The sequence below is a fragment of the Blennius ocellaris genome, assembly GCF_963422515.1.
Source record: "Blennius ocellaris genome assembly, contig: SCAFFOLD_67, whole genome shotgun sequence".
Taxonomy (NCBI): Eukaryota; Metazoa; Chordata; class Actinopteri; order Blenniiformes; family Blenniidae; genus Blennius; species Blennius ocellaris.
Window position 1 is genome coordinate 188,414 of NW_027661962.1, and position 23,178 is coordinate 211,591.

Consider the following 23,178-nt stretch of genomic DNA (forward strand, 5'->3'; position numbering starts at 1 on the left):
ACTAGTCCCCACCAGTAGTGGTGAGCTAGGTTGTAGTCACAGCTGCCCTGGGGCATGCTGACCGAGGCAGGTCGGCCATTTTGGACCCACGACCCCTCGGACCACCATCATACACCAATCGTACCAGGTGATGTGGGTCAAGTGCCTTGACCAAAGACACAACGACAATGACTTGGATAGAGTGGAATTGGAACCGCTAACCGTTATTGGATGACCAACTCTACCACTAAGCCACGATCACCCCAATTAAACAAGTAATTAGGTTATTTGTCCAAACACATATTTCCTCGATTAACTCACATTTTTTTAAAGCAGGAGTTGTGGACAAGACAGGAATGGTCCAGTTCAGTTCATTTGATCAAAGGTAACACAATGAAGATGTGACGTTACTATTCATGTCACGTTTTGATGAGTTGACATAAACTATAGTTAAAGCAGCAAATCACTCAGAGGCTGGCTGACCTCTCTCTCTCTCTCTCTCTCTCTCTCTCTCTCTCTCTCTCTCTCTCTCTCTCTCTCTCTCTCTCTCTTCTCTCTCTCTCTCTCTCTCTCTCTCTCTCTCTCTCTCTCTCTCTCTCTCTCTCTCTCACTCTCTCTCTCTCTCTCTCTCTCTCTCTCTCTCTCTCTCTCTCTCTCTCTCTCTCTCTCTCTCTCTCTCTCTCTCTCTCTCTCTCTCTCTCTCTCTCTCTCTCTCTCTCTCTCTCTCTCTCTCTCTCTCTAGGCTGCTTCTGTGGAGCAGTTGGCGTGATTAGCAAAATGGCAGATGTTTCACGTTGGGAGGAATGTGGACAACCTTGTTCTTGTGGCAGAAGCAGTTTCTTCTCTGGTGGACCCTCCTTATTCGAGGCTCCGTCGCTTCACAAGCTACTGCATGTGGCCGGCACAGTGTTCTTCACATGACTGTTGGTGATTGGACAACAAGACGAGATGATTTCTCCAGCTGACTTTGGATTTGTCTGAACCCTGAGGTCTGCTTGGTGCTCATGCAGCTTCCAGGTGTGACTCACAGGAAAAGACTATCTTCTGCGGTTACAATCAGCAAGGTGCAGCTGAGTGACCCAAACCCAGTAGATTCATTTCTAGTTCTTCAGGATCTTTATGGAGGTCAGATCATATTTTTGGAATGCAGCCTTCCTTCAATCCTCTCCAATCTATTTTTTTGATGGCAGCAGTGTGTGGCCAGTGTCCAACATGCTGCAGTCGCGGCTGGACGTTACTCAAACCTCCACGAATCCCTCATTACCTCCTGAGCTCTTTGAAAACACTTGTTTCTCTGATAATTGTGTAAACCATCTATTGTGTGGTCAAACTGCACACTCCTCCTTGATAGATGAACAAGCACAGGTTATAGATTGGAGGACTGATTGTGGAAATTACATTCCAAGCACTTGGTTTCCTGATCTTATTTTGCTCCACTTTGGGGGTTTTCAACAAACGTGTTTCTTGGAAAAAGTCCAAGTGCAGTACATTGGGAGCTTATTGCTGAAAAACAAATACAAGCCATTTCAGATACTTTGGACAAGTCTCATAGGAGCCCCAGAAGATTTACAAGCCACTCAGTTGTGTATACTCAGAATACATGAAAGTGGAAGCGGTAATGATTCTGTGAGCACACTGGGTGTACAAGATGCTGCTTTTCTTTGCTCAAATAAGGGCCATTTATTTGTTTTAGTTCTTTAAAATATCATATGAAATATAACTGCACTTTACAGTGTTTGATACAGAAAAACACTATTTTGCAGATGCAATGAAAACCAGAAGCTCCAGATTCCATAAGCCACAACTCCAGCTCCACACCCAGACGCCTCTTCCTCTCTTTTACTGCCTGAATGTGGCTGCAGGAGTCAACCACCGCCTCTTGACACCAATACAGACGAGTTAATTGACAATGAAAATACCTGGAGGGAAAATAGACTTTTTTTAAAGTCCAGATTTAAGTCTGGCCATTGAGGATTATTTAAAGCCATGATCAGCCACAGAGAAAACACCTTGCCCCTACACATGAATAATATGAAATATAAGGTATTCTTTCTTCTTCTCCAATGCAATGTTTTTCTTTGGGGAGCTTGTGGTACTGAAGTACTTTGGACCTCAGCTCAGAAGCAATTTAATGGACGTAAAGCAGCCACACGCTGCTAAAATAGCTTTCGAATATGTTCCGTATGTTTTGATCCCCCTTCGGGCTCTTGGCATAGTGCTCAGTGTGAATCGGTGGTGTGAAGCTCGGCTGCTGCAGCAACACATTGGGAAAATGTGGCCAAGCACTTCAATCAGTGGAGGAACATTTTTCAAAGCAGACAACTCTGAAGAAAATGTAAAACTATTGCTCAGTTTGTTGTCTGTTTCTTCAAGACTGTGAAAGTTGTTGCCTGTTAGTGTCCTTATTAAACGCCACTAAATGTTGAACACGAGTCTTTGTTTCCATACCAGTACTGAACATCTCTCTTTGTAATCGAGTACCTCCAGCTGTTCACAGTATTGCATCACCTGTTGTGACAGTGGCTGAGCTGAGCTCCATTATTCAGCCTTTCACATGTTGTTGGTTTTTTTCAATCTGTGGTTTGTGATATGCTCACCTGCCAGTACTTTCATTAGTTTCTTTCAGAACTCAATAGAAAGTGACATTAGGTTGTAGGACAGGGTGAAAATGCTATCTGGGTTAGGGTTAGGTTAGCATTTAAAAGCCATTCAGGCCCTCTAAATTGTGTCCATCTCAAAATACAATTTATTCTTGAAACCTGTGGCATTTTATATCAAATCTAAAGATATTCCTTCAAGGCCTTCCCTCGATATTGTGGCTGACACATCAGACTCTAAAAGAGAGAGGTGACTGCTAACATAGATCCAATCCTCCTGACCTCCTGCTGCAGTGTGGTCCACCTGCTGCAGTACCCCCCCCCCCCCCCCCAACCCTAACCCTAACCCCCCCCCCCCCCCCCCACCTCTGGAACTGTTGTTTCTGGGGGGTTTTCAGCACCTTGAGATTACTGTGCTGTTTTATCAATATGGAGATAGAGTTCAATTGAATTACTGCCAAGCTAAGGGATTATGCAGTCCAGAACGTGTTGTTATTGTCCTCCCTTGATAAACAATTTCATAAATGTCCAGAGAACATATATGGTGGACGATGCATTGAGACTGCAAAGAGTAAATTATCTATCGGTCCCATTTATCAACATAGAATAGTTTCAAACATGATGACAGTTGGTAGAATTCAAGAGAAACCAAAGACTTTGTAAAAAAAAAAAAAAAAAAGAATTTTATCGATTTTTAACCAAGCTGAATTTTTTTCAAAACGTTCAATTAGAAAATATGTTAACAGATCTTGATGGAAAGTGTCCATGTCGGCCTTTAACCTGTGACAGGTTTTCCACTGTAAAACCTGAATTCATCTTACCTTCTAGATTCTTGTCATTGTTTCTAATATGTGGACATCCAATACCAGGAATTCATGCCAGTGTCTGTTTCAAAGTCCCGGCTGGTGAAAGCGTGACAGGCTGCTTTTTCCATCCAGCACCCTGCTGCTGAAGAGTCTTCACCTGTGACTTCGTCTCCTCGTCTCAGCCTCCCATTACAGCTGCTGGAACTCAGACCTGCCAACATGCTGGATGGTTCAATCACACCACTGAGTCACACCCAAACTGCATTCCTCAGAAGTGGCTTTTTTATATCTCCAACTCTGAATGTGTTTTGCAAACGTGTGCAGGACATGAGGAACAGAACTGTCCCTCACTGAGATAAAAGAAAACCAAAGAGGTTATCTTCAACACAGCTCACATTCCAGGACTGAGGATGTGTTGAGAGAAGCCTGCTAATTGAAGACACATTTCAGAGATGTATTGCTGCAAGTCAAACAGGCTCCACTGACCCAGCAATCCTGGTGCAACAGCGCCCTCCAGTGGCAGCGCCTTGAGATGCACGTTCTGCTGTCATGTGATGCTGAATTTATTGAGTTGATGGGACGTCAAACACACATTAACTCACATGAGCTCCCGCCATTCGTGCTGAAAATGTGCATTTATCCTTAGATAAATGTACATTCTAACTCTAACCCTAACCCAGTCTAACCCTAACCTTAACCCTCTCAGTCTAACCTAACCTTAACCCCCTCAGTCTAACCTAACCCTAACCTTAACCCTCTCGTGCTGAATTGCCTGACTGGCAGGAACAGGCTCTAAATGAAAAGAGTGTTTTTGTTTTGTGAGCAGCCAGATTAACTGCAGTGACCTGAAAATCCCAGATTAATTTAGGTGCTCATCCCAATTATCAGACAGAGCAAGGTCACCCGGGCTACAAGCACTTACCACAAGTCAGTGGAAAGTATTTACTGGAAGTTTTACTCCAAAATGTTTTGCTTCAAGGTGAACGTGGACCAACAAAGACATTTCTATTTTTTATAACCTGTTGTATTGAATGTCATTTGAGGATGTAATCTGAGTATTAGATGTCGACTGCATGTGATTTAGACCAAATAAACAGTTCAAAAGTAACAATGATGTTGTAAAATATTTGACTATGCAACATGCAATGCTTCACTTGGCTTCATTGAGTTGTACTTTAGAAATACGTCAAGCTTTATTAATTCTTTTCTATTAGAACACGACAACTAATTATATGAATTCATATTGCTTTAAAGTCAACCTCTACAGAAACCAATGACAGAAGACACCGTCACTGTAACGGACCTCTAGTGAAAACTGTCATTACTTATTGACCTCAACAAAACCTGAGTGAAACCTTGAAGACAAACACAAACTGTTAGAATCCCTAAGACCAAACAGACAACCAGAGAAACGTCGACCAATTACTGTCCAGTGGTATTTAAGTGTCAAACATGAAGCCTTTGTTGCTTGCAGTTGGTATAAAGGACGTTTTCAATGTCATGAGTGAATTAAGTTTGTTCTGGTTAATATTTGGTAGCATTTTGAGGATTTGAACTGGTTCCTCTCTCAAGACAAATGTGGCTCAGCTATGAGAGAAGTGCTGCCAAGTCTCTGGCAGGAAGGAGGAGGCAATAGAAACTGTTAAGAAGAACCGTTCATGATCTTCACTCAATGTTCATGTCCAGGAAAAATTATTAAAACTGTTAATGATGTTGGGAGGATTTTTTTGTACAACTTCCATTGTAGAATCCCTGAGGCGGCCCAGCCTCGCCCAGCCTCACCCAGCCTCACCCAACCTCGCCCAACCTCGCCCAACCTCACCCAGCCTCACCCAGCCTCACCCAACCTCGCCCAGCCTCACCCAGCCTCGCCCAGCGGCCCCCAGGTGAATGGAGACCCCTGCTGTACGTCCTCCACTCAGCCTGAAACTGTACATGCGTCACAATCCTGCCCTGTCCAGGAAGTGCTGCATAAGCAGCCTGTAAAATAGATGAAGTACAATCCGATTTAAGATTCCTGCAAAACATATTGAGGTTCTGTTGTGAACAATTGCTGCAGGTGCTAAATTGGTTTCTTAAAGGTGTTTAAAGACTCTTTAGGTGCTTCTCAACAATCACATTAAATGAGTTGAAGCAGTTAAACTTTATCACTGGAAAGACTTGTATCGTGTGTGTGTGTGTGCGTGCGTGCGTGCGTGCGTGCGTGCGTGCGTGCGTGCGTGTGTGTGTGTGTGTGTGTGCGTGCGTGCGTGCATGCACTCATTCACAGGACAGCAAGTTCAAAAATGGCATTTATTTCAAAAAAGAAAAGCAAGGAGAAGATAACCCACCATGCCGACTCCTGCATCTTCAACACACATGTTGTAGATAGAAAATGGCATTGGACATTGACACAAAGTGCCCCATAAAATAAATAAATACATGATCCTCCCAAACAAAACACATCTGAGACCCACCCCACACACACACCACATTGCGTCACATTTGGGACTAAATTGCAGATCACAAAAAATAATGTGACAAATGTTTAGCTGGTAATTGTACAGGAATATAAGGTGGAGTGAGAATGGCTCAGTGGACAACAAACATCCACAGATCAGCTCAGCAGCTTGTTTTAATCCAATGTCAACAGAAAAAGAAAAGCTGCTGTCAACGTGGCATTTCAAATACAATCTTCAATGAGGGACTAAAGAAGGAGCAGAAACTACCCCCAGTGTAACTCTTCTTGAAGTTCAGAGCAAAAACACTCCTGTCAGCAGAGTGACGGCAACGCGTGCTGGTTTGGGTTCAGATGAACACTTTGAATTGTGTCAACACACTTGGAAACAAAACCCAAAGATTTGTATTTGGTTCCAGCAGCTCAAAGTTGAGCTTTCGGCTGCACTTGCTGAACTCGGGAAGTTCACAGGTTAACATGTGGGTTCACGTTTGATTCGTCTCAATGGAACTATCAAACTGTCAGTTTGAACATTGTCTTCTTCTGCAAATCTGTCCTCATTCTTTCACTGTTTTTAGTCTCTTCCACCTTCCCAATATTCCATTTAGTGTATTGAATTCATTGTAAATTCTGCATTTAGAAGTGTGGAAATGTGCTGCGTGTGGAACCGCACAGAGGCATTTCAAGTTTCAAAACATGCAGTCCTTGTCTTAGCAGCGTAAACGTCATACAATTACAACATTTTCAACAAATGTTTAACTTTCATCTTTAACAGTGTCTTCAACTGGAAAACTAACAGAACAATGATCAGATTCAAGCATACAAACACACCAGCAGAGGCCGGTTTCCTGTCTTAGCTTCCACTAATGCAGTTAAACATGACGGCTCCTGGAAATGATGCAAACCCTCACTGGCTACAAACAATTCATCATACGTTCAGTGTTTTAATGGAAATAAATGCTGGTAGGAGGAAATAATGTGATGACATAAGTTCCAGATCTGAATCTAATGTGCTTCACTGAAAGCGGTCAGTGTTTCTCAGATTGTCACATTGAAAAGCCGAGCGCCAGAGCGCCAGGGTACCAGGCCCCTGGTCTTACTGCAGGCTTGGCCCAGTTTCCGACTGGGCTGCTAATCCTGCACATGCTTCCTTGACCCGGCCAAAAGAAGGAGGTGATTCTATATGATGCACAAAGACATGGTGCATCCTGCAGGAAATTAAACTTTCTTTTGATCTGTGTGTCTTTGAAGGACTCCAACGTGCCCTGGTGTGTGATGAGGACCAGAACCATGTAGAACACTTGGATGCACGTTACAGAGTTGGAAAGGTGTTCGCGTGGTTTCAGTTTCACAGCTTCATGAGGTGACAGTTGACCGTAATCTGCTTCAGTGGCATTTCCACCCTTCAACAGGACCAAATGAGGACTGCTAGTTCAGCCAAGACTGATGATTCCATTCCATCTTGTTTCCACTCTGATCAGCACTTTGACTGGAAACAAGCTGATAGAATGAGAAGAGAGACTGCAACCTTGTCTTTTCTTGTCAACATGCTTCGAAAGATAGAATTCACCTGCTGACCACTGAACGGAAACAAGATGAGCTGGAGGGCAAAACTTCAGCTCCATGTGACGCAAGCAGTAAAAAATTAAAGTATTGCACGGTTTGGTGGTAGTCTATGGATGGGTGGTCATCATATAAATAACAACAAGAACAAAACAGTAATACAATAATAATAATAATAATGATAAAAACGCTAATATAAACAGTTCCGACCCAGGTCCTCTTCTCGCTCTGCACTTTTACCACTGCTGCCAACTGAAGTCGTCATTGGATCCAAAGACCAGGAAGAACCCCAGGATGGTCCCAAAGATCACTACGTTACCTGTTAGCACCAGCGCACACGCCCCCCAGGCAATCTGTGGACCACAGCGTCAACCAATCAGGTTAGTCACCAGTTAGGTTAGGACACGATACAGAGGAGCGTAGCATAGCTACAACCCTGAACTCTGTTCCTGACGTGAGGACACGATACAGAGGAGCGTAGCATAGCTACAACCCTGAACTCTGTTCCTGACGTGAGGACACGATACAGATGAGCGTAGCATAGCTACAACCCTGAACTCTGTTCCTGACGTGAGGACACGATACAGATGAGCGTAGCATAGCTACAACCATGAACTCTGTTCCTGACGTGAGGACACGATACAGAGGAGCGTAGCATAGCTACAACCCTGAACTCTGTTCCTGACGTGAGGACACGAATAACGACAAGGTCAATGTTTGCCCTTTGGTTCCATGAACTATTCTTAACTGATTTGTTGAAACCAGGTTTGATGACTTGGCTCCACTGCCTCACACTTTCATTGCTATACTCGCCCATTGTTGTGGTTGTTAGATTGCACACAGTATCTTTGTACTGTCTCTGCAGCTCTCCAGGTCAGAAAACAGGAGAGGACCCTCACCCTTTGTGGAAACTACGAAGCAGCTCGGGTCACTTACTACTTCAGCTCTTGCAAAGACGATGGGCAGGCCAAAAGCTGAAATGACGATGCCTGTCGTGAGGAAGATTGCCAGCTCCTTGCAGGCGTTACTGGCCGAGTCTGTGTCGTCCACCACTCTCCGCGAGATGCAATACGGGATGGGAGACAGGATGTAGAAGAAGAGAAGGAACAGGGGCCAGTATTTGCTACAGAGAAGAGAAGAGGACATATATGAGATGTGAAAACGCAGTGATAATAAAGGATGCAGTGGCAGGACCCTGGTACTCCAGGGTGGCCCCATCGTGTTAGCTACTGAAGGAGAAGCTAGGTCCAACCAGCTGAAATCCCCAAGCACTGTGTGAAGAGGTCCTGCTGACTCCACAGACTAAAGGGTCGGCCGCACCAGAACCAGCCACTTCATGTAAACGAGCCGATCGTCCACACGAGGCGCCGTTTTAGAAACCCGAAAACTGTTTTTTTTAGCACGGATCCCAGAGTGGGGATATTCTAGAACGCTGGCTCGGCTGTGAGGTGTGTACAGCAAAGACGATCACCTGAGGAAAAAAGATCAGATAATCCCCCCCCCCCCCCCACCGCAGTCCGTGATGTCAACTAATAACCATGACAACCAGGGACCACAAGCTCTAGTCGAGCTGTTGACTGACGCTAGCAGCAGCAGGAGCAGGGCCATAGACCTATAGAACTAGATGCTACTGACGCTAGCAGCAGCAGGAGCAGGGCCATAGACCTATAGAACTAGAAGCTACTGACGCTAGCAGCAGCAGGAGCAGGACCATAGACCTATAGAACTAGAAGCTACTGACGCTAGCAGCAGCAGGAGCAGGGCCATAGACCTATAGAACTAGATGCTACTGACGCTAGCAGCAGCAGGAGCAGGGCCATAGACCTATAGAACTAGATGCTATTGACGCTAGCAGCACTCCTAACCAGTGTGTGTCTCACTCCTAACCAGTGTGTGGTACTCACCCCTAACCAGTGTGGTACTCACTCCTAACCAGTGTGGTACTCACTCCTAACCAGTGTGGTACTCACTCCTAACCAGTGTGGTACTCACTCCTAACCAGTGTGTGTCTCACTCCTAACCAGTGTGGTACTCACTCCTAACCAGTGTGGTACTCACTCCTAACCAGTGTGTGGTACTCACCCCTAACCGGTGTGGTACTCACTCCTAGCCAGTGTGGTACTCACCCCTAACCAGTGTGGTACTCACTCCTAACCAGTGTGTGTCTCACTCCTAACCAGTGTGGTACTCACTCCTAACCAGTGTGTGTCTCACTCCTAACCAGTGTGGTACTCACTCCTAACCAGTGTGGTACTCACCCCTAACCAGTGTGGTACTCACTCCTAACCAGTGTGGTACTCACTCCTAACCAGTGTGTGTCTCACTCCTAACCAGTGTGTGTCTCACTCCTAACCAGTGTGGTACTCACTCCTAACCGGTGTGTGTCTCACTCCTAACCAGTGTGGTACTCACTCCTAACCAGTGTGTGTCTCACTCCTAACCAGTGTGTGTCTCACTCCTAACCAGTGTGGTACTCACTCCTAACCAGTGTGTGTCTCACTCCTAACCAGTGTGGTACTCACTCCTAACCAGTGTGTGTCTCACTCCTAACCAGTGTGTGTCTCACTCCTAACCAGTGTGGTACTCACTCCTAACCAGTGTGGTACTCACTCCTAACCAGTGTGGTACTCACCCCTAACCAGTGTGGTACTCACTCCTAACCGGTGTGTGTCAGGTGTGTGTCAGGTGTGTGTCAGGTGTGTTTCAGGTGTGTGTTTCAGGTGTGTGTCAGGTGTGTTTCAGGTGTGTTTCAGGTGTGTGTCAGGTGTGTGTCAGGTGTGTGTCAGGTGTGTGTCAGGTACTCACTCATACACTGGAAGGGCACATCCCAGCATGAGGAACATGAGGCCCACCGCTCCTCCGAAGGAGAGGCTGATGAGAGCTGTGAGAAGAAAGGAGGAGGAGGAGGAGGAAGGAGGGAGGAGGATTACCACTGAGCATCAACATAGGGTGCAGGGCTGCTGGACCTAACGTGATGAATCAGCTGATTTCCCGGTATCAGTCATGTTGGCGGCCTAAGAAGCGCCAGTACAGATTAATCTGTGAGCGAAACCGGTTAACGGAAATTCATCCGAACGGCTCACTGACAACAAGCGCTAACTTTAGCATTAGGACGATATTCACCACGTTACTGAACACATGAGAGCAGTGACATTAAATACAGCATCACCATTCAACACTACAAGGCTGTAGCTTCCACCTGGGAAGGAAGTGTAATTATCTAAGCTTCTACTAAATCTGTGCAGCTTGAGTTTCCAGTGAAGGGAGGAGGTAGCTCAGCACGCTCACGACGAGCCGGCCTGCGACTCTACTGCCAGCAACAAACGCCCGGATGTACCAACTCCACTCTCCGCCATCTGATCGCCCGAGCCGCAACTCGGGCGCTTCTTTGAGAAGTGAAAATCAGTAACGCTAACCTTTAATCCCCGCCATTTCTCTGGACAAAAGCTCGACACGCAGCCCGGCCAGTGACAGCAGTGATCGCCGCTCTACAGCCGAGTCTTAACGAGCTACCGGGTTCTGCCGGAAGATGCCGAACACCGCCGAGTGTTACCGAGTCCTGCCGGGAGATGCCGAGTACTGCCGAACACCGCCGAGTTTTACCGAGTCCTGCCGGGAGATGCCGAGTACTGCCGAACAATGCCGAGTGTTACCGAGTACTGCCGAACAACGCCGAGTACTGCCGAACAATGCCGAGTGTTACCGAGTCCTGCCGGGAGATGCCGAGTACTGCCGAACACCGCCGAGTTTTACCGAGTCCTGCCGGGAGATGCCGAGTACTGCCGAACACCACCGAGTGTTACCGAGTCCTGCCGGGAGATGCCGAGTACTGCCGAACACCGCCGAGTGTTACCGAGTCCTGCCGGGAGATGCCGAGTACTGCCGAACACCACCGAGTGTTACCGAGTCCTGCCGGGAGATGCCGAGTACTGCCGAACACCGCCGAGTGTTACCGAGTCCTGCCGGGAGATGCCGAGTACTGCCGAACACCACCGAGTGTTACCGAGTCGTGCCGGGAGATGCCGAGTACTGCCGAACAATGCCGAGTGTTACCGAGTACTGCCGAACAACGCCGAGTACTGCCGAACAATGCCGAGTGTTACCGAGTCCTGCCGGGAGATGCCGAGTACTGCCGAACACCACCGAGTGTTACCGAGTCCTGCCGGGAGATGCCGAGTACTGCCGAACACCGCCGAGTTTTACCGAGTCCTGCCGGGAGATGCCGAGTACTGCCGAGTGTTACCGAGTCCTGCCGGGAGATGCCGAGTACTGCCGAACACTGCCGAGTGTTACCGAGTCTTGCCGGGAGATGCCGAGTACTGCCGAACACCGCCGAGTTTCCCCGAAGACCCTCAACGTGCGTTGCCTTCAAGGCCCACCATAAATGTCGTAAATGTTCATTTTAAAACTTTTTAATTAATCCCCCATAATGTTCAAATTATGTGTTGCATAGTATATGAATGTATAGTATACATACTGGCTCCTCTGTGCCAAATATACTACACATTACAATACATGATCAACAAAACATGTCAGCTCACTATATGTGGATGAATAAACATGGGAGTTCTTACAGAGTTAGCATTCATTCTGACAGTCTCTCTCTCTCTCTCTCTCTCTCTCTCTCTGTCTCTCAAATTCAAAGAAACTCGCTGATTATACAGAACAGACATAATTTTTTTCAAATGTACAAAGTGCAATCCCAAAAATGGAGGAGTGGTCCTATAAATGGGGTTTTAAATTCCCAGTGGACAAGACAAAGGTGACAGTTCATACAAAGAAAAGAATTGGAAGCACAGTTAAATTAAATGTGTACTATCAAGAATTGGAGAGGGCGAAACACTTTAAGTTTTTAGGATGGTATACGGCTCAGCAGCACTCTTCAGTTCCAGTATGGAGCTCTGTGGGTACAAGGGCATTTAAAACAACTCCAACTGCAGCACAGCAGGTGAAAATGGGAGATATGTCATTAGAGATCAGGGGGTTGCAGGTATCACTGGTATATTGGCTCAATCTACAGGGGCATTGTCAAAATCATCCAACAAAATGCACTTTAGAATCGTGTTGGGGAAAAAAGGGAAATGGGACACAAAAAGTTTATGATGAACAATGACAAAGAAAACAAAAGAAATTGAAATAGTACATGTAGGCAGGAGGGAAGAGGAGACCACATATACTAGATTAAGAATTGGATACACATATCTGAACAGTAATAAATACTTCATGGGGAAACATCCAACAGGCAGTTGCAGCTTATGTCAAGTACCGGAAACAGTGGAGTGCTGGTGAGCTGCAGGAGGTATGGGGAGAAAGAAGGAATATGATGGAGGGACTGAGGAGAGAAGGAATGGAAAGAGGAGGAGTGAAGGAGATACTGGTGTGGGAAGAAAGCGGAAGGGAGAGGAAATGTTTAAGCAGCTTCCTAAAAGCAACAGGGAAAATATAGTGGTGGGAATTGATATAGGGTCAGGGTTATACCCAGATATTTTTGTATTTTTATTCTTTACTTTTATTTTTATTCTATTGTATTTTGTAATATTCGTATGTACCAGATTGCTGCAACAACACAATTTCTCTTCGGGGATGAATAAAGTAGTTATCTTATCTTATCTTATTGTTAGAGTTTTATTCCATTTAGTTACCATATTCATGCTTAATCTCAGTCTTATTTCTTCTGTCTTTATTTAGCAGCGTCACTCAGGCGCTGTTGTTTAACTTTGACTAATCCTGTGTTCTGAGCCTTGGTAGAAGCACTCTGAGCAATATGATAAAACAGGAACACTGCGTCTTCCCCGAAGCTGCCACCTCGGTGGTGATCCACGCGTAGAGGATGCCCTGAGATTGTGCTTACTCTTGATAACTGTCAAGCGCAACAACTTGTCTATTTCTGTGATGCATATCCTGTAAACCCTACCATTTGCTAATCGAAATAAAAAGCACGGGAGAACGGCAGAAGCTCAGAGCGGGCTGAAAGTGTGACTTGAGCATTTCCTGTCCGTTCTCCTCATGAGATAAGAAACTTACCCTTGTTGTCTTGTTCTTTCTTGCAGATTTAATAAATGTCTATAGCCTAAACCTGACACTTATCTTATCTTATCTTATCTTATAGGGATGTAAAACCAATAGATGGCGGTAATGCAACATACATGGATGCAATCTGCCGTAAAAATAAACAGAAGAAGAAGAAGACGCAGCAGCAGTAGAAGAAGAAGAAGAAGAAGTCGAAGTAAACATGGCGGCTGTCGGGTCGTCGGTGGCTTCGCTGTGGACCGAGGTGAACCGCTGTGGGCAGAATGGAGACTACACCAGAGCCCTGAAAGCGCTCACTAAAAGTAGGTGTTAGCTTTTGAAGACGAGTTTGGGACTGTTGTTTAACTGCTGTCACGATGGTGCTCGGCTTACTTAGCTGTCAGAGATACAGTAGAGTTGATAGCATGTGGCTAAGCTAACGGCTGCCTGGCAAAAAATCCGTGTAAAGCATCGACCCGATACCGACCCGTTACCTTGTCCATGCTTTGTGGTCAGTGTTTTATATTCAAACACCACAGCCGCCAAGTCTGCTTTACCGTGTTGAGTTGTAAATTGATCCTAACGTGGTTCTGTATACTGACGTGTCCATTTTAGCCTGTTAGCTCTCCGAGCACCGTGTAGCGGCTGTTTTTACACCTCATCCTTCTACCGTCAAATATATAATCAGTGTAAATCTGAGGTGTTTTGTGTTTAACTGTCGTGTAAGTTGCCGTGATTCTTTTTTGCCACAGTTTTACAAGAAAACAGGGACGATGTGACGGCCCTTCATTGTAAAGTCGTGTGTCTGGTGCAGAATGGAAGCTTCAAGGAGGCTCTGAACGTCATGAACACACACTCCAAAGTGCTCTGCAGGTAAACAACAACACTCATGAACGTCATGAACACACACTCCAAACTGCTCTGCAGGTAAACAACAACACTCATCAATGTCATGAACACACACTCCAAAGTGCTCTGCAGGTAAACAACAACACTCATCAATGTCATGAACACACACTCCAAAGTGCTCTGCAGGTAAACAACAACACTCATCAATGTCATGAACACACACTCCAAAGTGCTCTGCAGGTAAACAACAACACTCATGAACGTCATGAACACACACTCCAAAGTGCTCTGCAGGTACACAACAACACTCATGAACGTCATGAACACACACTCCAAAGTGCTCTGCAGGTAAACAACAACACTCATTTATTTGTACTCTTCATCCTCCCATGTAGACGCTAACATAAAAGGTCCTGAACCACACAAGGAGAAATCCATCTTCCATCAAACCATCTCTTAACTCGCTCCAAAGTGAGCGGCCTTCTTGTTGAAGATCTGGAAGGAAAAACGACACATCTGTTTGAAAACCAACGCACTACATTTGAATCTCATTATCACTGCCAGTTTCCAGGCCTTCAGTCAGGAATCAGGATGTGGTTGGAGTGGAGAAACTGCTCACCTGGTACAATCAGCCCTAAAAACCGTTGCTAGTTGTTTGTGATGTACATACACTTTGAAGCAAAATATTGAAGTGTTGGTAAATGGTTTATTCTCTCCATTTGAAACCTTTAAAATGTGTTATTTTTCAGTGAAGTAGTGTTTGAGAAGGCGTACTGTGAGTACCGACTGAACAGAGTGGAAAGTTCCCTGAAGACTATTGAAGGTGCTTCTGAGCAGACGGATAAGCTGAAGGAACTCTACGGTCAAGTGGTGAGCGTGTCTGAACACCACAGATTCTTGCTATAGAAGAACATTGTTTCTGTACACCTTTGAAGCATTCAAATTGTCAATCAATGCTGGCACAGGATTTTTTTGGGAGGGGGATTAACTTGGATACTGGGAGAAACTTAAAATACAGATAATGCATATCCCAAGGTTATTTAAGTGTAAAAACATGAAAAAAAAAAAAAAATTAAACGCGGGCCTGGTGATTTAATTGTGCGTGCTATAAAACACAAAATGAAATTGTAATTGGAAGTTTTAATAAGTTTTGTATTGATGGTTTGTGCCAAAAAGAACCAGGAGGAAATGTGGTTGATTTGGTTCCAGTTCACCGTCGTATCTGACAGCATATAAATGTTATTTATGTATTTGAATGCTTTTACAGAACTTTGACTGTTATAGTTGACGTACATTACTGTTCAAAGACATGTTTCACATACACCCAATACATATGTTCCCCAAGGAGACGTGTGTAGACTGAAGTGAGAATGAAATCAAGTCAACTCCAAAACAGATCAGTATGTTTCATTGATCAGTATTTCAGATCAATTTCTTCACCAATGTGTGTTGATATTCTTTGAGAGATCATCTGATTGTTCACACTGAAGGCAAAGAGGCTCAGATCCAACTATTCTCGCATAATATGTCTCAGTTTAATGACGGTGTTCATAGGACTGGGCAAAAAAAACCCATTTAATCGATTTATCGAATTTGTAGCTTAAAAAAGATTTTTATTTAGCAAATTCAAATGTATTTTTCGCGTTCCGTTCTACTATTCCTCGTAGTTGCTGTTGCACTTTTGCTTCAACCTGGGTTCAAGCTTGAATTTGTTGAATGACCGAGCCTCATTTTATTTTTATTTTGGGATTGTTTATAGATATTTTAGTTCTACGGACAAACACAGCTATAAAGTTGCACTTTTGACTATACAATGCATTTGGAAAGTATTCTACCCCCATAACTTTTTCAACATTTTGTAATGTACAGCCTTATTCCAAAATTGACCAAATTCTTATTTTTTCTCATCAATCTACTTGCAATGCCCCATAATGATAACGTGAAAGGGTTTTCTTGGTTGTTGTTTTTTAGGACTTTTTGCTATTGTATCCCAAGTTATTATGGATTTCATACAATCTACTGTTTTACTAGTCGGACAAAGTTAAAAATTAAGGCAAAAAAGAAACAATTTAAACCATCGGACTTTATTATCTTGTAAAAAAGGAGCACAAAAGCGATCCATTTCGTTTTGTCCCTGTTTTCATCAGCCGTGTGAATTCACTTCACATTATTTCATGTTGCTGTTTGATACAGCAGCAGGTGGAAAGAAAAGAATATCGGCATGTGCCAAAACGTGAGTGAAAATGGATTGTAGACTTGGTGTTTCTGTCTGTTCACTGGCCAGTTATACAGACTGGAGCGCTACGAGGACTGTAAGGCAGTCTACACCGACCTCATCAGGAACTCCCAGGATGAGTACGAAGAGGAGAGGAAGACCAACCTTGCTGCTGTGGTGGCTGCCATGAGTCAGTGGGAGAAAGCTCAGATGGTAGTAGCACCCCAGTGATCACCTCCACCCTCCGATCGGCCTCGTGTCCAAACCTTTCACACTTCTGCTGTTTGTAGGACAATCTGGGTCTCCCCGAGTCCACCTATGAGCTCTGCTACAACGCTGCTTGTTCACTGATTGGCCAGGGGCGGCTGACGGAGGCCCTCAATAAGCTCCGACAGGCAGAAGGTTGGTTCACGTCTTCACGTTGTACTGTTCTGTATTCAGCTGCTTCGTTTCATCATGTTCATACCGTCACCTGATGCTTCTCTTTGGCAGAGCTCTGCAGAGTCTCACTGGCAGACGATTCTGTGAGTGCTTGTTTTTACACTTACTGATGTTTTTATGTGTGAAACATTGAACCAAACATAACAGAAAAGTGGGAACCCTCATGAAGTGCTGGGGCTTTCTGCCTAATCTCACTAAATATTGAGGTGGCCTGGATGTTGATAGATTCTGTGAAGGGTTTTAATGTGAGAGCAACTAAATCCTATGGTGGTATTGGTTCCATTCTGAAGGAAACTCATTTTTCATTTAGTTTTATTCCATTTTTAAGAATTTATAGAAGAAAACCAGTCAGTCCTTTTCCCCCCCGAGGCTTTGGTTGAAGGGTCCAAGTCCCTGGTTTGTCTTTTTAGGATGTGACAGAAGAGGACATCGAGTCGGAGCTGGCAGTCATCCACTCTCAGATGGCGTACATCATGCAGTTACAAGGTCGGACAGATGAGGCTCTGCAGCTCTACAACCAGGTCATCAAGCTCAAGTGAGTCCAGGATTTGAAGCTTTGTTGATCAGGCTTGTCAACAGACATGTTCAAATTAATACGCGTATTGCAGAAAAGTACACATCATCACTCGATTATAATTGTAGTACAAAGACAGTTTATTAAATGAAGGTGGCAGAATCTATCATGAGAAAAAACAAGCAAGAAAATCACAAAAATAAATTAAAGTAAAACATCCAAGGGAGACAAAAATGCATCTTTCATTATAGACCCTAACCCTTCAAGTGTGGTTGACTTGATTGGCTAAACCAACAGCTGAGAGACAAATCTCTTCCGGTGAGTGGAGGGTTAACTGTATTTGGATCAGAGATAAATATGGTCTGATTGTCCAATGAATTTCCAGGCCGACCGATGTGGGGCTGCTCGCTGTGACTGCCAACAACATCATCACTATCAACAAGGTGAATGAAAAGCTCTCTGACTCGCATTGCAAAGCATGAGTGCAGCTGTGTTCCAACACTGTGTCTCTGTCAGGACCAAAATGTGTTCGACTCCAAGAAGAAGGTGAAACTGACGAATGCTGAAGGTGTGGAATACAAGCTGGCAAGAAAACAGCTGCAAGCCATCGACTTCAACAAAGCTCTGCTGGCTATGTACACCAACCAGGTACCAACATGAGAGGCTGCTGTGACAGAGCTCCACTTCCTCAGTTACCTTCATTCTCCCTCTGCTTCTTGTCTGTCGCCAGGCCGACCAGTGCAGGAAGCTGTCGTCCAGCCTTCAGTCTCAGAATCCCCGTCATCCACTGCCCGTCCTCATCCAGGTGGCTCAGCTGTGCAGGGAGAAGCAGCACAGCCGGGCTGTGGAGCTGCTCCAGGTACAATCACCAGCTCAGCCTTGATCAGTTAACGTTCACACAACGTGCAAGTGTATAGAAGTGTCTAGGGAACGGAGAACATCAAAAGCAGAAGTGGAAGAGAATTGAAAGCAATGTCGTCACAGTTCAAACCAGAGGAAGGAGTGAAGGTGGGGTCACTGTTAGGGTGGGTTGATTGGGGAAACAATTTCCCATGTGGGGAGTAATACAGTGCTATAATATTTACATCATAAAGTCATTCTTGATTAATGTATTCAGTGAACTCATCAGCATACTGGTGGATGAGTCTGGTGTTAGTGACTGCTGTTGAACTTAAGTACATTGAAATATTTTCAGTAAAAATGATGTGATCTACTTCATATTTGACATGTGTATTTTGAGTAATTGTGCATTCTTTGTTTTCCCAGCAATTCTCAGATGAGAATCCGGAGAAGGCTTCCGGTATCAAACTGACAATGGCACAACTCTACTTAGTACAAGGTGCTGCCTGCATACACTCAGACAACTACTAAGAGAATGTGGACAGTTTATTATCATTGAAAATATTTGAACACACTAGTACAGAATTTGAACTGATGGGATTTACAGACTTTGATTTTCATGTGTTAAACTGCAGAAATGCTTTTGGTTTTCAGGTCACGTAACAAAAGCTTGTGATGTCCTGAGATCCATTGAAGAGTTCAAGCACAAATCGGGGATGGTAAGACCAAACCCAGGAACGTGATGTTCTTCCAGCTGTGCTCTGGTTGAGTTTGACCTTTCCCCTTCAGGTGTCGGCTCTGGTGACCATGTACTCCCACGAAGAAGACATTGACAGCGCCATCGATATTTTCAAACAAGCTATTGAGCATTTCCAGTCTGAACAGGTCTGTACACACTCCTTTTCTATCATGGAAAAGTGATATGTATGTTTTTAGAACTGTTTAATGTGTTATTGCAAAAACACATCAATCAAACTATGCAGACAGTTTCTTTATTTCAAATTGATGCTATTGCACCTATTGCTTTTAAAGCACACAGGCCATACTGCACATACTGACTGGATACAGAATTCAAACATGAATATATAGATATGCTTTGGTATCCGTCATTGTCTGAAGACTGGTAGTTGTGCCCTGGATTCCTCTTGTAGGGTTGCAGCAGCTGCTGTAACTGTACAGTCCACATGTTGAGGTCTGGGTGCTGCTGGCTGTTGGATGTACTCTCTTGGGACGGCATAGCTCAGGTGGTAGATAGTCTTCCAAACGGAAGGGTGCAGGTTTGATTCCCATCTCTGTATGCCTACATGCCGAAGTGTCCTTGGGCAAGACGCCGAAACCCAAACTGCTCCCATTTGAGTGACAGCGCTTTGGACAGTGGCGTGTGAATGTGTGTGTGAAGGGTGAATGTGATGAGCGCTTTGGGGCTGCTGTCAGTGGGAAGCTGCTCTATAGGCAAGTCCATTTCCATGTTTCTCATTCCTGCTGGCTCGATGGCGGCCTTCATGGTGGACCGCCAACTGACACGGGCTGAGGATGCTGTTCCAAGTCTGCTGGTCGATGGCGCCTGCCCTCAGGGGGCGCGTAACGACATGTTGGTAGTGCAGTGCAGGTCTGGAGCCAGTGGACAACTGGCCATACAGAGCATCCCTTGGAATGCGGATGTTGTACAGATGACATGGCCGTCGTCTATATGGATGGCTGCTGGCTTCATCTACTTCCATGATGATGATGATGATGATGATGATGGCGGCTCAGTGTGTGTTTGCTATGTTCCACCTCCACAGCCTGGCTCTGCTGCACACTTGGCTCTTGTACGAGAAGCTGCCAATTTCAAACTGAAGTATGGAAGGAAGAAGGAAGCCATCAGTGACCTGGAGCAGCTGTGGAAGTGAGTTTCATGTGTAGAAGGAGCTTGCCTTGCAGCTGCCATTTCTGATGCTGAGAAGCTTCAATACGTTCTGCTATAACCACTGAATGAACAGCACTGCAACATCTTTTCAATAATAGACAAAACACCAACGACGTCCACACACTGGCACAGCTCATCTCTGCATACTCTCTGGTGGACACGGACAAAGCCAAATCGTATCCTTTCAACACCCTGAATCATGTGACAGTTCACAGCTCAAATAGCTTTTCTCAACGTATTCTTTGTTAATCTGGCGCACTGTTCCAAGCCAGTTTCAGATCAATCCGTCAAGTTCCTCCTTAGCAGCCCTCCTCAGCCTCAGCAGACACCTTCCCTCTGCAGACGCCATGTCCTTCAATGTGGACGTGGATGAGCTGGAGAACTCCCACGGAGCCACGTACGTCAGGAAAAAGGCTGCTAAGGTCATTGGAGAAAACCTCCCCAAAGAGCAAAGGTCGGGGTTCGGCTAACCCACTGCTGCAGCATCCAGTTTAAACGGAGGGCTTTGTTTTCTCATTTCTGCCTGTATGTTCCTTACAGCCAAGTTGAAATCAAAAAGAAGAAGAAAAAGAAGAAAGGTATTTCAGCACTTGTCCTGTAACCAAACACAGTCAGGTTTAAGCTTCTCTTCAGTTCAAGTGTAAAGAAGTTAACTTAAGCTGCAGAACTTCAACCACAGGAACCAGGAAAAAGTCATTTACCATTTCTGTTGTTGGGTGCAATTATATTCTAGTAGTTTGTTTTAGAGATTTACATGTTGAAGTAAAATTTCTAAACTGCCAGATAATAAAATAATTTCAGAATTGAATGAAGACAGTTTTGTTCAACAAACCTATCAACCAGTCAACTTAAAAGACATGTAAGGCCTTTGTTTCCAGAGTATCTTGTAGTCAGCACTCCCATCCTCTCTGCAGGGAAACTGCCCAAGAACTGCGACCCCAAAGCCACCCCGGACCCCGAGAGGTGGCTGCCTATGAGGGAGCGCTCCTACTACAGGGGCAAGAAGAAGGGCAAGAAGAAGGAGCAGATTGGAAAAGGCACACAGGGAGCCACAGCAGGAGCGTCGGCAGAACTGTGAGTGCTGTGAAGGTGGAAGCATCCGTCTGAGACGTCCACCGCTCTGTCCTGTAGGTTGTCATGGGGAATTGAACACACCTGGAGAAAGAATGGAGCTTTTCAACTCCAGGTAGAAGCAGACCAACTGCAGGTGTTGGAGTTGATTGAGCTCATGACAGAACAAAGTTCTTTTGACCATTTTCAATGTTGTCCAGAGTAGTGAGGAGTACTTTGACTGCCTGTGAACATGCCAGACATGAAGCAGACACCTTTCCTCTACAGAGATGCCAGTAAGACGGCCAGCAGCCCCCCCACATCCCCCCGGCCTGGCTCTGCCTCGGGCTCGTCCACGGCTGGCGGCGGCGGGCCGGTACCACCACGACAGCAGAAACCTGCAGCCTCCGGAGCGACACGCAAGAAAGCACCACAGAAGAAGAAGAAAGGTGGGAAAGGAGGCTGGTAGTCGGAACAAAGTGGATCGGCGAGAATTCACAACATCTTAATTTCAAAGTCTTCTTCTTTCTATTTTGGCAAACATGAATGCAAAAAGTCTCTGTCATTGACTTGATGTATTTTAAAAGGACAGGAGAGATTACATAGAGGACAGTTCCACCAAATGCAGGAACGTTTAGACTTTGACCAGTGAAGGTCACTATGAAACAATTCCTGTGTTGCTTGAATATGCATTGAATAGGATTCTTCAGTGTTTGTTGTTCTTCCAATACTGTGATCATATTGTTTTGTTGGGGACCTTTATGAAAGAATGGATTCTGTCTCACAAAAGTTTGAATTAAAAGCTTCTGATGCTAAGACGTCTGTGTGAATCTCAATCCAGTGTCATTACAAGCTGTTTACAATTGCAACTGTCAAAGCACACAAGTTGTGGTTTCAGAGGAACCCTCTCCATTATTTCTTCTGGAGGGAAGATCTACGTCACACATGCTGCCTGCAGCTCGTCGTTCCTCATCTGCGTGTCCATAGGAGTTGAAGCAAGGCTTTTACTGCTTTATTTGGCCAAACCACTTTGTGTTTGCTAAAAGTCTTAATCAAACTATGAACAGTGACTTGCTTGTGATGCTTCCTCTAATCTGATCTGAGGCCTGTTGGAGAGTGAAGACGACACTGATTTGACGCCCTGGGTATTTTCCTGAACAGTTGACGGCTTTCATCTGCACTTCATGATTTTATTCTGTGTTCTGTGGAAAGTGTGACTTTATGATAGTGTAGTAGTTATGATAGTGGTGCCCCAGGGCACCATGGTGTCTTCTTCCACAATCCAAAGACACTTAGTTGGGCACTAAATGTGCATATCCTGGAATAGATAAAAGGATATTTATTCTGAAGTGTTAGGTGTGAATATTAGACAGTGATTAGATTTGTCAAATTGCCCATATATAGATCATTTACCTCAGTGATGTTTCACTGAAATAGTAAATATATATATATATATATGTGTGTGTATGTTGGTGGCGTGTGTGTTTTTGGACCTTGAAATGGTAAGCAGAGCTTCAAAATACAATAAATTAAATGAGCAGATAATACATTGAAAACAATTTAACTGAAATAGGTTGATTTTATATATATATATATATTTCTTGACTGGTTCCAATCAATTGCATGCTTGGGGAACAAAAAGACCAATGCTGATCGCAGGTCCTGAGAATCTTCAGGGGATGAGAAACTGAGGTGTGAAAAGATGTATTTATGTTAACATATTTACATAATACATGTTTATGCAGTTATACCCTAAATACTGGCCTGAGAAACTGCATCTTCAAAACCATACGCTTTAGAAAACTACTTAAAATAGTTTTAGGATTTTGCCACAGGCTTTTTTCCTTCCCTCTGCCTCTTTAAGGCACTTTAATTGGTAATTAGTGAAAGATGAGCTGCACCTGCTCTGAGTATTTACCTGTTGAGCAGTTCCTGGAGTTTAAAGTACAGTAGCACCAAAGCGGTCGTC

The 23,178-nt window shown here is 44.7% G+C and overlaps 2 protein-coding genes across 3 annotated transcripts; one reads left to right on the forward strand and one right to left on the reverse strand.

Annotated features, from left to right (window-relative positions):
- Positions 1-5,668: 5,668 nt before the first annotated feature.
- LOC308148521 (leptin receptor overlapping transcript-like 1) lies at positions 5,669-10,896 on the reverse strand. The gene is made up of 4 exons (XM_080521985.1): positions 10,799-10,896; positions 10,188-10,263; positions 8,319-8,505; positions 5,669-7,735 (listed from the first exon to the last, which is right to left on the reverse strand). The coding sequence occupies exons 1-4, from the start codon at positions 10,812-10,814 to the stop codon at positions 7,619-7,621; spliced, it is 396 nt and encodes a 131-aa protein (XP_080378111.1). The 5' UTR covers positions 10,815-10,896; the 3' UTR covers positions 5,669-7,618.
- A 2,703-nt stretch (positions 10,897-13,599) lies between these two features.
- Positions 13,600-22,025, forward strand: srp72 (signal recognition particle 72). Of its 2 annotated transcripts, XM_080521986.1 has the most exons (19): positions 13,600-13,714; positions 14,144-14,264; positions 14,990-15,110; positions 16,525-16,668; positions 16,746-16,857; positions 16,948-16,979; positions 17,307-17,431; positions 17,796-17,853; positions 17,927-18,058; positions 18,141-18,269; positions 18,677-18,749; positions 18,905-18,969; positions 19,040-19,135; positions 20,035-20,138; positions 20,258-20,335; positions 20,476-20,613; positions 20,700-20,737; positions 21,074-21,233; positions 21,498-22,025. In XM_080521986.1, the coding sequence occupies exons 1-19, from the start codon at positions 13,615-13,617 to the stop codon at positions 21,676-21,678; spliced, it is 2,007 nt and encodes a 668-aa protein (XP_080378112.1). In that variant the 5' UTR covers positions 13,600-13,614; the 3' UTR covers positions 21,679-22,025. The 2 variants fall into 2 exon arrangements, with proteins under 2 accessions (XP_080378112.1, XP_080378113.1); XM_080521987.1 differs by lacking the exons at positions 13,600-13,714; positions 14,144-14,264 and adding an exon at positions 14,557-14,588.
- The last annotated feature ends 1,153 nt before the right edge of the window (positions 22,026-23,178 follow it).